The following is an 11,653-nucleotide window of genomic DNA, read 5'->3' on the forward strand; positions in this document are numbered from 1 at the left end:
GTATTTAATCATAATTGATTTGATATGTAGAAGACACCGAAATATTTGACTCTTCTCATAATCTTTTTGTAGAATAATAATCAGAATTGAAAATGACTTTGAATTTCATTTTTTTATATAATAAAAATCAAAATGAGATATTTGAAAAAAAATATATAATCAATATTATAAAACCTGAATTTATTGGGAAAAAAGTTCTTAAACCATAATACTTTTTTTAAATATATAACCGCAAATAGAACAAATAAACTCACAAACTCTCCTCACTTTTGATGAGGTTTGAATTCCTAACCTCCTAGAAGACCAAAGACTCACATACCGTTAAAATATACCGGTATGAAATAGTAATAGATGTTTGTTAACTGTTGACCGTCTCTTATCGGGTATGATTACACTCTCGCGGACAAATGATGCCGAGGAAAGCCTCTCTTGGTCAGCTTACTCGGACCATAATTTTACCTGATTTGTGTCGCAACAGTCCTTAAGTCAAGGTGCCTGAGATTGTGAATCCCGCTTCCGAGCAGCAGCTCTCTCTAATGCCTTCAGCCTGTTTGATTCTATTCGGGCTTTTAGTTCTTCCGACATTTCAATATTGTTAGCATCTGCTGGCTGACTTGGTACTTCTTTTTGTACAGCAACGGTAGCCTCAACGTTCAGGGACCGAGATGGTTCCTTTTTGTAGAACAAAGTGCACATGCCATATCAACATTTACACTATAAAATGTAGGCTTCATATGCAGAAGTATACAATTAAATTTGGTATAAACTGGAATTATACTTACTTCAGTAGTGTTTTCATAGATCTCATGAAGCATATCATGCTGGAAATCATCTGCATCATGATTTGGCAAAGTCTCTTCCTGGTGAAAAAGATTTGGTTCCTCTGGGTTCATGGCATCTGTGCACAACGAAAAAACAATGATCAGGACCGTCTATCTACTCTTACCCTACCTGCCCATCCTTATGAATGCTTTTTTTACAACTTCTTTTATTCGGTGATTTTATATTCTCATGAAATGTTTTCTTTGTTGTACATGAAGAACACCATAAAAATTACTTTTATGCACATGTACAACGCCGTACAGATGAATGATTATTAGGGTGATCTTTAGTATTCCATTTCTTTGTGGTTTTTACTTGAACCTTAAGTGATTGCTTAAAAATGGGTAATCATCTATTCCCTGGTAAATTGGGGGGAATAACTTTTCATTTCCCAAGATTATCATTCCTTATCATACTCATGATTTCCAATTTTCCATTCCCTTAAAACAAACCAAGTGCCCCCTTATTCAACTCGACATCTTACTCTAGTCAACAGAAAAAGTAGCAGTTCTAGAGGCTAATTGTAACAGCAAACTGTGGTGAAAAAGAGAGATCGAAAGATAAGTACAAACAATCTATATGATAGAACTGAAATGAGGACAAAACACCATGTGAGAGACTGAAGAAAAGCTGTGGCACAAGAAACATCTCAGAGAGTTTTAGGTCCCCCATGTTTGCTAGTACACACCTTGTCTTTTTATGCAAAAAAACTACTGGCTTTCATCTTCGGTTGACCAGGCTGTACTCTCATTCTTGGATATTTACAACTTTTTGGAGGGCCAATGTTGTTCCATAAAGCTGCTACTAGAAATTTACTTGTAAAATTACATTTAACAACTAAAATTGCTCAACAGTGAAGGATAAAGATTTGGTAGTAGAATTGTTTATTATATGCATCAAGCAAGACATCAAGAAATAAAGATCCAATAAAGAAAAAGTATAGGAATTTTGCTGGACTAAATTACCCTCCAAAAAAACTCTTCACATGGAAAAAGGTACCAAGTCAAGAATGAATGAGCATAAGATTTACACAGAATGCAGAAAATGTAACTGAAGTTACAGAACATGTGACAACAGGACACATAAAGTAGCTTCTGACAATAATTGAAATGAAGCTGGTCGCAAAATACCTTGTTCGTGATTTGAATCTTCATGTGGCTCAGGTGTTTCAAGCAGCTTGGTTGGATCCCCTCCATTTGCAACTCTTTCTCGCAGATCATTTATGCATAGCTGGTTAAGCCAATGGTTACAATATGAACAAAAATGTAGCCGTGTAATATACTAAAATGCGATCTCTATAAACCAAAAGAGCAAATGCACTTTTGTTTTTTGCTATTTGAATACACAAGTGCTTTTAGCTATTATTGTATCCATGGCCAGAATTAGTGTACACTCAGTTTAGTAACTTCATCACGTAAATGAAGTTCACAAGATGAAAATCTTTACACCAAACCAGGACACTCCACTAAAGTTTACCCATTCCCCATAACATAACTTTCACCCGATGTTTTTTTTCCCTCTATGATCTTTGATTCCTTTTCCTTTCTTCATTGTCTCCAATAAGAGGTCTTTGGTCACCCTGAACCCCAGCCTTCATCTTAGTCAAAGCTAAGACTACTGCTTGTCTAGGCAAGTGTTGTGCATTCCTTCCGAAATAAATCCAACTAATAGGTGCTGTGCTCTTTTCTACCAAACCCCTAATAAATCACCTAAAAACAGGATTCTTTACTTTGGTGGTAAAATACTGAATCCCATAAACATGTGTTCTCAAGTGTCTTGAAAATGATAGATTAAATGTTTCCATCATTTTATATTTATTTCCTTAAGTTTTCTATATCAAATTATCAATATATGTCCCTATATGTGAATTTTTTCAAGAAAGAGACGTGCTTTCTTATCCCACCTAAATCAAATTCCCTATTTTGGTTTGGTTTGTATTCAATTATCATTATCAGTGGAAACAACCAACACTCAATCAAGATCAACTTTATCAAGACATTATCCACTGGCGTTCAATCTACATTAATTACCCTTAACAGCAGATGAACCCCTAGCATGCAATTTACCTTAACCCGATAAATATATCCATCAAAGATATGAGACTAGAAATAAAACATGATGTAGCTAAGGTCTAACAATGACCGTAATGTTGATAATGGATTTTCTTTTCTCTTCTTATGCAGCATAATATTTAAGGGATGATGCCTAATGGGCCCAAAATTACACAAGTAAAAAGCCCTATAACAAACTACTTTTGGTCCAAATAAATTGCATAAGAGATCTGGTGCCTGGCTACAAAATATCTCCTACCTGATGTGTCTCACGCCTTGTGCTTCACAGGTCAAGGTGAATGCTCCATCAAAGCTAATGGGCCTCAAACATGTTAAAGCCCAAAAGCTATGTCTAGATGGACCTCAAGCCCAAAGGCACCTTTCACAACAAGAGATGAGACCATGTAGTAACTGGAAGATAAAGAAGCTGCTTTGAAAAGCTAACGGTTTTTAGAAAAACTAGTGATAGTTTAGTTTATGGGATGAGACTGGATAGTTTAAGGTGAGGCCAACAAGGTCTTTGAATATTTTGAAATCAAAGGTACCAATTTAAGTATTCTTTCAAGTCCTCTGAACCAATGTTGCAAGGTGTATAATTGAATTTACAGGTTAAGAACAAGGTCTTTGAAGTAAAAATATGCAGCTAGAACATTAGACAGATCTATAGTTGATAGAAAGTTTAAAGGAAAGTTCTATAGATAGTTGTAGGCTAGCAATGTTCCAAAATTTTCAATGTTGACCACTGAAAAGAACACAAAACAGAAGGGTAGCCAAATGCAACTGATGAGATGCATATATAGTCAAACAACAACAAATAGGATTGAAATTGAAAATGTTAATAAAATAATAGCAGTTACAATGATCAATAGAACTTGCTTTGGGGAGAAATGCACAGTTGGAAAACAATAATCAACAAGGCATTAGGTACAGTGGATTAAAAGTGATTTATTCAAGGACACCTGAAGTCATAGGGTCAATTAAAATAATACTGGTAAAAACAAAAGAAAATTTGGGTATTTGGAAATATGGCCTTCAGCGAGACCAAGTGCAGGACTACTAGTGACATACTTGTGTAGTTGTGTTCATTTAGTTCACCATGGAGCTCGAAGAATTAGGAGCAAGTAAATTACTGCAACTTCTATCTTTTGCTTATATGCAAGCAATACTCACATAATTTATCATCAAAGCACATTTACCTCACTTCTTTGCTTTTACATTTATTTCAAATGTTTTACAGACTGCTTTATGCAATTCTAGGGTATATGTGGGATTAAAGAATGAACTATCTTCCCCATGGCCCACGGGATAAGTTCCTAGAGACTCCAACTAATTTGGTTTGCAACTTCAGTTAAGCTTGACTAGAAATGACTAAAAATGGAAGAACCAAAGTTAAATGAAAATCCCCACAAATTTCCATCCAACAATGAATCCAAAGAAACTATAAAATAACTATACTTTAGGTTCTGTTATCCTTTACTCATTCTGCCAATCGAGTGAATCAAAGAAATCTATTTACATTTTCGGTAGAATCACATTAGCTTTTATAATGACAAAGGGAAGGTTCATGCTAAAACAAAATATATAGATTCAAGACTAATTATACACTTAAACTTGGTATATGGACCTGGTAGCAACAGATAATATATTGCATTTCGTAGTCGCAACAGGTACCCGGAAAAAGATGTTTTACCTTGACACGTTTTGAGCCGCCTACTTGTTCTACCTTGTGAACGAACTGATTGTAGGAGTAGTAAGGAATCAAATGTGAGTGCCATTCCGCATACAAGCTTAGTAGATTCCCCAGATCATTTATCTGCATATTTTTCATGCAATTCGATAAAACTATCTCTTTTACTTGATTAGAAAATGCAGCATATTCAGCCACACAATTAATTTAGAACACAAAAGCTCCATTATGCTGCATCCTAGTTGCTTATGTACGATTTTCTAGAATGCCATTAAATCATCCCAAGAAAAGGGATGAAGCGAACCCCCTACCAAGGTTTTGAAATTTGATAATTTGGCACAATGGACAATGTGATACATAAATTAATGGGATGAGGCAGTGACCTTCTGAATTTTTGCTAGTGATGCTTAATGAAAAATAGTATTTATTACAATAACAATTGATTAACACAGTAAATCAAATATCAAAATCATTATCGTGACATAGAATTTATGCATAATCATTAATGTTCAACATTGATATTTAAAATGGTCCATCAAATTTGGTGACATGATAATTTAATGAATACCATTAACAAACATTATGAAAATACAGTTATTAAACCATGTTCTGTTACTACATTATAGTCAATGAACCAGGAGTGAAGCATAAAATTATGAATTTCATGTTCATTACATGTGTCATTCATTAATATGGCAGCCACCTTATATGGTTTTATCACCAAGGGGAAATCAACAAAATGTGGCACACTTTAAATTATTAACACCATGTATGATTACATATCCAACTAAAGTTACACATGTTCAACTAATCATGAAACAAAAGACACCTTATGCTCATGCATTAGTTCATGATCAAGATAACGGATTCAAAAGTCTTGCATGAGGATTTTGCACTAGTGTGAGATTGGCATAGTAAGCATGAGAAGCCATAAGCAATCATGTAAAGAACAGGAGTCTATTGGCATGTATAGCACATATTGTACAACTTGTCAACAAAAGCATTGTTGAATTGGTGCATAGTACTATGTCATAGAAGAACTTTATATGATTCGAAAGAAGATGGTCTTCTTGTCGATCATTTCTCAAATATGATAGATGAATTAGTTTTTAGGTGTTTCTCAAATAGATCAAAAACTCCTTTCTGCAAGATAAGTCAATAAGGGATCATCTCATTTGTTAGATTAGGGTACAAAAATGCCTATCTACTCATTTTGGCGAGTAAATCTGTAGGTTCCACAAATTCTCACATGGTATCTCAGCCAAAGATCTACCACTCTAAGGACTCGACACTGTGGGCAATCTATACTCATCTAGCCCCTGTTCACACTCTCGAACAACATCTGCATGTTTAACCATGGATGGAGGGGGCGTGTGGAAGTCCCACATCAGCCAGACTTGGACCATTTTCTACTCAATATTTGTTGAGACCTCCCTTCTGTCCTCAATGGTTCTTTCTGAAGAGTAACTTAATGGGGTTCCACATATTCTCACATAAAATGGCGTCCTTCTCTGTTAGTGTATCTAGGATTTGCACATTCTGTTGTGTTGATTTAACAAAGGGTATGGTAAAATATGTTTCTGCCTTTGATGATCATAATGATCTTTTAGTAAGATCTAGAATCTTGAGGTCAGATATTTCCAATTTCTTTCTTTTTGTTTCTACATAGCCTGATGTAAAATACGCAATTGGTGTATTCCACTAGCTTATTCATACATGTGATTTGAACATTTCCAGTTGCATTCGTTTTCTTTCTGATAAGAATTTCATTCACATGCTAGCACACAATAAGAATTATCTATTGATAAAAATAATGTGCCTTTTTATATTCCTCAATGTTCCAGTCATTGTAATGCTCTAATTTCAAATTTAAGGACATTTTGAAGTAAACGTCTAAAAACCTACAAATGAAGAGTAAATTGAAAGGGAAAATCAATACCTCGTGGCCACGGCCACGGTACTTAAAAGCTTTAGGGAAATGTCGAAGAACGAATCCAAGACCATCATCAGAAAGAAGCAGTTCCGGAGTTAGCTTAGGTCTGGTTTTCGGGACCTTCTTTGGCTTTTCAATTGGCTGCTTTTGGGACGGAAATGAGCCACCACCTACTGCGCCACTTGCCTTGAAAGGATGCGACGATGCAGCCGGTTTGTTATTGGCTCTGTCGTTGTTAGAGTTAGGATTGGGGTTTGACGGACAGTCACGGGACCAGTGTCCGGGCCGGCCGCACTTGTAACAACCAGTCGGCGCCGCACCACCACTGCCACCGTTGGCCTCCATTTTATCCGATCAAAGGTACAGGGTTTTGAATATAGATCAGGGTTTGGGACTGCGTGATTTGCAAATCACGGACTCGAACTGTTTGTGTGTTTTGCGATTTTGGAGACTGTGATAGAGCAATCTTGGCGGGAATCAGAATGGGAAAATAACATATATCGGCGGGATGCCGATAAGTTACTTTAAGGTCCTTCAATTTTAATAGGTTTTGCCATTATAGTCCCTAATTTATGAGAGAATTGTAATTTTGACAGATTAATAAAATTTTGTTCCCAAAAAACGAAGTGAGGGAGATGTTGTGGGGGAACGAAATGGATACCACATGTTCGAGATTTTTTTTTTTTATATTAACCTGAATATCTAACCCGCTATGTGAGCCGACTAATTCTAAAACGATCATCTGTTTTGCAAATAGCTCAGAATCATCGTCTTTGAACCTCCGTGACCACAAGGGGATTTTTATTTCTTCTTGGATTTGAATCTGGGACCTCCTGATACTTTTGACATTTGGAGTCAATCTCAAACCAATCAGACACCACCCTTGTGGTTAACATGTTCAAGATTTCCTGACAACAACGATGGACGACGATGGTCTATGATGTACTTTATATTAAGAGAACGTGTTTTTTCAATCACAAAACAATATGATTGTTAGGACCTCTTCTCGTTCTACGTAGCCTTTTGGGGTTAGTGATGGGACTTATACAAGGGTTTGAACCCATTTTTCATAATAGTATTAGAGTAAAAATTAAATATTTTAGCGGACATAGATTATGAAGAAAAAAAATGAAATCGAAACGGTCAAAAACAAGCAAAAGATACTTGCAAATTGTATAAAATGTAATGTACTTTTGTTTGATTCATATTTTGTACATATTAAACTCTTCTTTTGGTACTTGTGGTATTATATTTCAAATATTTAAGTATCCTGATAATCGATTTAAACATTAATCAATCTACTAACATGAAAAATAATGTGGTATGTATCTCAATATTATTTGATTGTGTGGCCAATACTGTGATTCTTTTTTATAGAATAAGTTTATATGCATATATATATATATACTAGGTTCGACCCCGTGTATTACACGGGGTATTTTAAATGAGAAAAACTATTGACATTAACTATGAAAGAAAACTCTGAAACACAAGAATTCAAGATTCTATTGTTAGGTTGGAAAATAACTCTAAACTTAATTCTGAATAAGAGAAATTCAGAGTTGTCTTCTAAGTCTATAAAGTATCTACGAGCATAAATTTGAGTCACAAGAATCCTGACTTCTTATAACTCTGAAAAGAAGTTCAAAGTTGTATTCTAAGTATGAGAATAAAATATATAACCAAGTTTGGAGCAAAACAATTCAGAGTTATGTTGTAAGTCTGAGAAATAAGTAATATCTGATGACTTCATGTTGATGATTTGTATCACTAGTGTCATTTAAGTGTAATGGAATTAAATTCCTGACCAATGTAATCATGATAAAATATCGAACATGTAAGGAATGTGCAAATTGCACACTTGCTTTAGTTTATTTTGATTTAGGGGCAAAGCCCCTAAATGACGGGGGTCCGGGGGCAGCGCCCCCGGTGGCGGGTGATATGTGTTGAGATTTTAACACATAAAGCGCTCTTTTTACGTCGTTTTTGTTATAATAATTTCTTTTCATTCCCACTTTGAGTCATTTTCATTTATTTCTTTATACTTTTGTTATTATGAAGCTAAATGTTGTGGTTTACTTGATGGTATGTGTAAATGATGCTAAATGAGAGTTTTTGTGAAAACAGCAAATGCTGCAGCATTGGTGCAGCGTTGACCTGATTCATACACGACTTTTTGGAGGGCTTAATGAACAAGACGCTGACTTTTTGAAGATGGAGGACAGCTGGAAATAGCTTGATTTTTAGTGGAAAAATCAGATGTACTCTTTAGTTAGGCTTATGTACTTTTTAGTTAAACTTTAGTTAAAGATATGTACTTTCTAGTTAAGCTTTAGTTGGTTTGTAATTTGGCTTGGAAGACTTAGCCTACAAGTCTTGTTATTTTGTCATCTTGTGCCCCTTTTTGAGTATAAAAAGAGGGCTTGGCGTGCCTTCTAAGCCATCCTTCATTGGATCCCTTAATCACTTAATCCCTCCATCATCCATTGGATACTCTAATCCTCCATCCCTTTTCTTCCTCCCAACTTTTCTTTCTTTTCTTTTTCTTTGTAAACCCTCTCCAAGGGTGTTCTTCATTTAAAGCTTTGAAGTTCTTCATCTTTTTCTTTATTTACTTTATTGTCTTTTATTTTCCGTCATTTATTTTATTGTCATTTACATTCTTGTCTTTTACATTCCGTCATTTATTTTCCGCTATTTACATTCTCGTCATTTACATTCCCGTCATTTATTTTATCGTCATTTATTTTATCGTCATCTACTTTACGCAATTTACGTTTATGTCTTTATTTTCTGTTATTTATTTTTTACTTTCCGTTATGAGTAGCTAAGCTTTTATAGCTTGGGTGTGAGAAGGAAAGGTGAGATTTTCAAACCAAACGAAAGTAGCTAAGTGTTTCGTAAACGACGTTCCATTGTTTCATTCRAGTTTTTATAAAACCAAGCACACTTCTTGACGGGTTGATCACTTGAAAGTGTTAAAGTGCGATGGACTTAGAAATAAGTCATCAATAAGCACGTCAACTTGAATGACATAAGAGGTAGACTTGAGAAAGTTGCCGACAAGGAGACTTGTCATTTATGTTTTTCAAAACGTAACTCCCGACGGGTTGGTCACTTGTCAAAAGTGTCAAACTGTGATATATTCAGAGATGAAATATCAAGAACACGCCAACTCGAATGATATGGGAATCGACTCGAGAGAGTGATTTTTAACGAAGAGATTTGTTTATCCATATATTTTGAAAACACCATTGTGTCACTATCCCCGGTCCGGACACCATATAGAGATATAGGTGGAAAGCTATAAGATAGTGAAATGGTGAAGTCCGAGAGGAATGCCTTCAAAATAGATGGTGGAACTTAGTTTCGAAACACTGCTTGCTGTAGCATTCATTTGGCATTGCTACAGTATTGGCTGCTGGAATTTGTGTTTTGATCTCACCTTAAGTCTTACACCCTTGCTTCTTTTATATATTTTGTATTCTGTTTTGGATCACCTTAAAATCAAACAAAAGTCTTCGAAATCGTCATCTGAAATCATCTATTTCATTGGACTCTAATCTAACTTTGGCTACAATCCCTGTGGACGATAATCCGGTACTTGTACCACTTTATTACTTGGAAAGACGACGTTAGGCCGTATTGTATACTTGCTTTGTGGCCTAATTTCATTAAGTCTAAATGTGTGAAATATAACCCGACCAGCGGAGTCCAAGGGGCAGAGCCCCTGGCTGGGGGGTTTCAAAAATCCGAATTTGAAATTTTAAATAAGGTTTTGATGACCACTCCAGAGTTAAATTCAGACTTACAACTCTGAATTTCCCCATAGTTCTCATGTAGAATACATCAAGAGACAGAGCTCTTACTCAAGAGTTAAGTGTCTCATATACAAAGCCCGTGCTGTATTTCAAGGAAGATCAAGGCTTAAACGCCAAAAAAGTTAAGGTGTTTGATGCAAAGCTTCACTCCAGATGCAGAGCCTCTGTATAGTACATGCAGAGCTTCATTCAAGATGCAGGCCTCTGCATAGTACATGTAGAGCTTCACTCCAAATGCAGAGCCTCTGCATAGTACATGCAGAGTTTCACTCCAGATGCAGAGCCTCTGCATAGTACATGCAGAGCTTCACTCCAGATGCAGAGCATCTGCATAGTACATGTAGAGCTTCACTCCATATGCATAGCCTCTGCATAGTACATGTAGAGCTTCACTCCAGATGCATAGCCTCTGCATAGTACATGCAGAGCATCTACATAGTACATGCAGAACTTCACTCCAGATGTAGAGCCTTTGCATAGTACATGCAGAGACATCTGAGTCTCTAGCCTCTAAATTTGGAGGTGAAATCGTTGGACGGATCTCTAAATCTAGAAAGGAGGATTCCAGATTTTGGAACTCTGAATCGCCAATTACTATGTGAAGGCGGTTATACCACGAATACGTGAAATGAACCGCCCGAAGGGACACATGTCACTTAAATAAACCTATTTGAACCGTAAGTAAAAAATGTGTCTAGATACATGTTTAGGCGGGAAAAACCAATAACCGTCGCACAAAAACATGACACGTGTCCCAAAAGTTACTTATTTAATAGGGTTATATATATATATATATATATATATATATATATATATATATATATATATACATATATACATCATACATGATATTGTACCATGTTCACCCCTAATCCTCCTAGGCATGGGAATAAGATTGCCCCATCAGGGAATCCAGTGTACCTGCCCCAACGGGGACGAAGATTACCCGTAAAATCGGGGATTGGGAATGGGCACGGGAATCCTCGAAAGTTAAAAAATCAGGGATGGGGATGGGTAACAGGGTCTTTGCCATGTCCCATCCCCGAATATTAAATATATTATATAAATTTATTATTAAATATATTATTTATAAAAATTAGATTTAATATCTTTTAGGTTTAAAAATAGTATTTTGACATTTATTTTACATACATTTTTTTAAGATAAAAAGCCTTTGATCAAATAATTAGGTATATAATGTGATTTTGTTCATATATAAATATCTGATATTATATAAAAGCAGATTTTAGAAATATGTGAGTTTTAAACATAGACCGTTATTGATTGAGTATGGTGTTTAACACATTTAATTTAAAATATTTTATATTAACCCCGGGGG

The 11,653-nt window shown here is 35.5% G+C and overlaps 1 protein-coding gene across 1 annotated transcript; it reads right to left on the reverse strand.

Moving 5' to 3' along the window:
• Positions 1–486: 486 nt before the first annotated feature.
• On the reverse strand, positions 487–6,838 carry LOC112528560 (TIMELESS-interacting protein). Its single transcript, XM_025139582.1, has 5 exons — positions 6,500–6,838; positions 4,564–4,686; positions 1,953–2,052; positions 783–898; positions 487–672 (listed from the first exon to the last, which is right to left on the reverse strand). Exons 1-5 carry the CDS (start codon positions 6,836–6,838, stop codon positions 487–489), a joined length of 864 nt encoding a protein of 287 aa, XP_024995350.1.
• Between the last annotated feature and the right edge of the window lie 4,815 nt (positions 6,839–11,653).

This window comes from Cynara cardunculus (assembly GCF_001531365.2).
Source record: "Cynara cardunculus var. scolymus isolate 2C chromosome LG 15, CcrdV1, whole genome shotgun sequence".
In the NCBI taxonomy this organism is placed as follows: domain Eukaryota; kingdom Viridiplantae; phylum Streptophyta; class Magnoliopsida; order Asterales; family Asteraceae; genus Cynara; species Cynara cardunculus.

Excerpts from the sequence above, each read along its gene's own strand:
- LOC112528560 (XM_025139582.1), bottom strand. The coding sequence starts at position 6,838 with ATGGAGGCCAACGGTGGCAGTGGTGGTGCGGCGCCGACTGGTTGTTAC. Across the intron at positions 4,687-6,499 it reads ACCGTGGCCGTGGCCACGAG|ATAAATGATCTGGGGAATCT; the intron begins GTATTGATTTTC and ends AAAAATATGCAG. Across the intron at positions 673-782 it reads TCTATGAAAACACTACTGAA|GAACCATCTCGGTCCCTGAA; the intron begins GTAAGTATAATT and ends TTCTACAAAAAG.